The sequence below is a fragment of the Babylonia areolata genome, chromosome 16, assembly GCF_041734735.1.
Source record: "Babylonia areolata isolate BAREFJ2019XMU chromosome 16, ASM4173473v1, whole genome shotgun sequence".
Lineage (NCBI taxonomy): Eukaryota > Metazoa > Mollusca > Gastropoda > Neogastropoda > Buccinidae > Babylonia > Babylonia areolata.
The window spans coordinates 8,064,942-8,069,941 of record NC_134891.1 but is presented as its reverse complement, the minus strand read 5'-3'; the positions used below and the strand labels follow the sequence as shown (position 1 = coordinate 8,069,941).

At 44.1% G+C, this 5,000-nt stretch overlaps 1 protein-coding gene across 5 annotated transcripts in view; it reads left to right on the top strand.

The window, feature by feature from the left end:
* Positions 1 to 5,000, top strand: part of LOC143290839 (neural-cadherin-like) — a 27,242-nt gene that overhangs the window by 11,146 nt on the left and 11,096 nt on the right. For all 5 annotated transcript variants that reach the window (XM_076600379.1, XM_076600377.1, XM_076600375.1 and 2 more), the window contains 3 exons: positions 514 to 684; positions 1,984 to 2,180; positions 4,918 to 5,000. The exon at positions 4,918 to 5,000 is cut by the window's right edge and continues 32 nt beyond it. In XM_076600379.1, the coding sequence (XP_076456494.1) occupies positions 514 to 684; positions 1,984 to 2,180; positions 4,918 to 5,000 (451 nt within the window). The remainder of the gene's footprint in view (positions 1 to 513; positions 685 to 1,983; positions 2,181 to 4,917) is intronic.

Sequence of the window (5,000 nt, the reverse complement as noted above, 5' to 3'; positions counted from 1 at the left end):
TGATGGTTATGGTGGTGATGATGGTGGTGGTGACGATGATAATGGTTGTTCTGGTGGTGATGAGGATGGTTATGGTGTTGGTGATGGTGGTGGTGGTGATAATGATGATGATGATGGTGGTGGTGGTGATAATGACAATGAAAATGAGAATAAAATGCTTTTGTACATCCTCCTCTTTTATGTCTGTCTTGCCTTTCCTCCCCTCATGTGTGTGTGTGTGTGTGTGTGTGTGTGTGTGTGTGTGTGTGTGTGTGTGTGTGTGTCTCTCTCTCTATGTGTGTGTGTGTGTGTGTGACTGTATGTGTGTGTGTGTGTGTGTGTGTGTGTGTGTGTGTGTGTGTGTCTCTCTCTATGTGTGTGTGACTCTGTGTGTGTGTGACTGTGTATGTGTGTGTGTGTGTGTATGTGTGTGTGTGTGTGTGACTGTGTGTGTGTGTGTGTCTGTGTGACTCTGTATGTGTGTGACTCTGTGTGTGTGTGTGTGTGCGCGCGCGCGCGTGTGTGTGTGATCAGATCCTAATCGTCGGCCCATGATCAACAACCTGAACACGGACGTCTACGTGCGAGAGGATGAGGCGGTGGGCACGGTTGCTCTCCCTTTAGCCGTCTACGATTCGGACGGGGACGACTTGACTTTCACCCTGTCGGCTGTGCCGTCGACTGCTTCCGACCTGTTTGAAATTAGTGAGTGGCTTGGGTGGCGTTGGTTGTTGTTGTTCGTTGTGTTGTTGTTGTTGGTCCTTGTCAGGTCAGGGGCATAGCCCTTGCTGCTGGTACCATGTAACCCAGTACTACCTGCCGCATGTGAAGTCTCCCAACGACGGACCAGGCGGAGGAGGAAACCTTTCCCAACGGCTGTGAAGGCGGAAGAGGATGACCAAAGGGCAGGGGGAGCTCTTATCCTTGGCTGGAAGTCCTCCTAGGAGACGGAACTCCGAAGAAAAAACCTGCACCTGCCGAGGTATTCCTACACGTGACAGTAACTGCACCTGTGGGACTGTGAGCGTCAGTAGGCGAGAGAGTGGGGAAGGGACTGCACAACTCCTCTTCACTAAAAAAAAAAAATAGTCACCTGTGCTGGTCAGGCAACCAGGCAAATTGTCGGAACGACGAGCTAACACACACCGACAGATAAGCCTGTCTGCCTACTCATCCGTCGGTCCGACAGGAGACTCCATCATGTTGGTGGTGGTAGTGGTGGTGTGTGCAAGAGTCAAATACGCTGCAGCCTCGTTCTGAGATCGAGGCCGCTTCTGGCGACATGGTGGATGTGCCCATGCAGCCGTGAGTCTGTGTTGTTCGTAGTGTGTGTGTGTGTGTGTGTGTGTGTGTGTGTGTGTGTGTGTGTGTGTGTGTGTGTGTGTAGTGTGTGTGTGTGTGTGTGTGTGTGTAGTGTGTGTGTGTGTGTGTGTGTGTGTGTGTGTGTGTGTGCGCACCATAATTTGATTTGATTTGATTTGATTTGATCAGACCCCACGACCCAAGAGCTGAGGCGAGGCTCTAAGCATCATTGATTTGATTTGATTTGATCAGACCCCACGACCTGAAAGCTGAGGCAAGGCTCTACGCATCAGCGAACTGATTTGATTTGATAAGACCCCACGACCCAACAGCTAAGGCGAGGTTTTAAGCATCATTGATTTGAGTTGATTTGATCAGACCCCACGACCTAAAAGCTGATGCGAGGCTCTAAGCACCATAATTTCATTTGATTTGATTTGATCAGACCCCGCGACCCAGCAGCTGAGGCGAGGCTCTAAGCATCATTGATTTGAGTTGATTTGATGAGACCTCACGACCCAACAGCTGTTGCGAGGCTCTAAGCATCATTGAATTGATTTGATTTGATTTGATTTGATCAGACCCCACGACCCAAGAGCTGAGGCGAGGCTTTAAGCATCATTGATTTGATTTGATTTGATCAGAGTCCACGACCTAAAAGCTGATGCGAGGCTCTAAGCATCATTGATTTGATTTGATCAGACCCCACGACCCAAGAACTGAGGGTCAAAGGGGCCCTGGACCATGAGAGTTACCCGTCAGGGATCTCTCTCAACGTCCAGGTGAGCGACGGCCGCTGCGAGTCCCAGGTCTACACCCTCAAGGTCCACGTGGTGGACATCAACGAGCCGCCCACCCTCCTCCCCATCGACCAGACCCTGGACTCCTGTGAAGGCCTGGTACAGATAGCTAGGCGTGGTGGTGGTGGTGGTGGTGATGGTGACGGTGGTGGTGGTGGTGATGACGGTGGTGGTGGTGGTGATGGTGGTGGTGGTGGTGGTGGTTATAGTAGTGTAGTAGTCGTTAGTAGTAGTAGTATTAGTATGATGATGATGATGATTATTATCATTATCAGTAGAAGTAGTTTTCGTCGTCGTCGTCATAGTAGTAGAAGTAGTAGTAGTAGTAGTAGTATGATGATGATGATGATTATTATCATTATCAGTAGAAGTAGTTTCGTCGTCGTCGTCATAGTAATAGAAGTATTATTATTATTGTTATTATTATCATTATTATTATTATTATTTTTGTTGTTGTTGTTGTTGTTGTTGTTATTATTATCAGTTGTAGTAGTTTTCGTCGTCGTCGTCATCGTAGTCGTAGTAGTAGTAGTTGTTGTTGTTGATACTATTATTATTATTATCATCATCAGTTGTCGTCGTAGTAGAAGTAGTAGTTGTAGTAGTAGTTTCCGTCGTCATCATCGTCGCTGTCGTTGTGTAGTAGTAGTAGTAGTAGTAGTAGTAGCAGCAGCAGTAGAGATAATCTACCAAGCGAGCCGCTGAAACCTTTGAAGCTGCAAGAAGGTTAGCTGCAGAGGAAAAGCGCAGACGGAGAAGAAGAAGGCGAAGAAGAAGAAGAAGAAGAAAAGACAACAAACAAACCTACACACACACACACACACACACACACACACACACACAAGACTTGGAACGTACCTCTATATCTATGGCCACAAACGTATCTCTATGACCACAGAGCCCTTTGCACACATAGATAGCAACACTAACCTGATGGCACACTTGAACGGTTCCACGAATTTATTGAAATGTTCAGCAGCTTGGAAGAAGTTTGCAGGAGGTAGTGTATGTGTCTTTTTGCCCCCCCCCCTCCCTCCCCCCTCACCTCCCTCTCCCCCCCACCACCAACTTGCTTCACTTTTACACATCTTTTTTTTGTAGTCCATTCCAGTTCACGTCGTTGTTCTTTTTTTCTTTCTTTCTTTCTTTTTCACCATTATCATCATCATCATCACCATCTTCTTCTTCTCTCTCTTATCATAATATAACTGCAGCCAGTTTATTCAAGTGTCAGTTTCAGAGCACAGATTTACATAAGCTTGGCTGTATTGTGCTTGAAAAAATTTGTTGTATAATATAGCTGCGTTGGTGTTTCTTCTTCTGCTGCTTCTTCTTCATGTAGCCGGTTTGTATGAACCGAGTGGTATTAAAACAAGGGGGCGGTACAAAAAAATTACTGATTTACTGTATTTGCTTATTTGCTTATCTATCATCATAAATGTCTTTTTATTTTTTATCTTTATTTACTGATTACTATTACTATTATTTATTCATTTTATCTATTCATTTATTTATCTATTTTTTGTGTGTGCATGGAGTTGATTTCAAGATTTTGTGCCTTATAATACCATTATTATTATAATTATTATTATAACTATTATTATTATTATTAATTAATTAATTTATTTGTTATTCATTCATTTAATTTTTTTTATGTTCTGTTTTATTTATTTTATCATCATCATCATCATCATCATTATTATTATTCTTGTTTTTTATCTTATATTTTTTCTCAAGGCCTGACTAAGCGCGTTGGGTTATGCTGCTGGTCAGGCATCTGCTTGGCAGATGTGGTGTAGCATACATCGATTTGACCGAACGCAGTGACGCCTCCTTGAGCTGCTGATACTGATACTGTATCAAAGATAGAAAAGATCCATGCACCGGCCCAGGAACATATAGACGGCCAGTCACAAAAAGGGTTTTCTATTGTTTTATTTTACAGTAGTTATAAGGAGATAAAGAAAAGAGAAGACAAGGAGACAATGCGAGCAATGTGGCGAGAAGACCAAAATGACGTAATCTTAGCACCATTGTGGAGTAATGGCCTAGAGGTAACGCGTCCGCATAGAAAGCAAGAGAATCTGAGCGCACTGGTTCGAATCACGGCTCAGCCGCTGATATTTTCTCCCCCTCCACTAGACCTTGAGTGGTGGTCTGGACGCTAGTCATTCGGATGAGATGATAAAGCGAGGTCCCGTGTGCAGCATGCATTTAGCGCACGTAAAAGAACCCACGGCAACAAAAGAGTTGTTCCTTGCACTGTAGTGTACCTCTCCCTGGGGAGAGCAGCCCGAATTCCACACAAGAAATCTGTTGTGACAAAATTCAAATACAAATACATACAGATACAAATTCTTTACACTGACGAATGATTAAAAACTAAAATCAAATATGGTTCTAACTGATTAAAGTGTGTGTGTGTGTGTAAGCACAACAAATATGTGAACGATACAGAGACTTGATTTAATAAATGTTTAGGAGCAATTGTTTAAAAGGGCCTTTGCATTTACAATTCGAATGGCGTCACGCATTCTGCGCGAGTCGTTGAAGAGCCAGCAGGTTTTTTGGGCAAAAAGGCTTCTGCTATGCAGCTCGTGCGTGAAACAGTATTTGAAGCCAGCTGAGCACTTGGCTACATCCATCTTATTATCATTGTTGTAGAATTACAGCCAGTTAATTAAAGTGTTCATTTCAGTATAAGCTTAGCTATGTTGTGTTTATATTTTTCAAGTATCTGTTGTATAGCAGCTGCGTTGGTGTTTCTCTGAATGAATTTGTGTGTGTGTGTGTGTGTGTGTGTGTGTGTGTGTGTGTGTGTGTTTTAACACCACAGACCGACATCACTCCTGATTGGACGGAGGTCAGTGACCCGGATGAGGGTGACGTTGTCCGTTTCGTAGACATTTCGCCCAACGA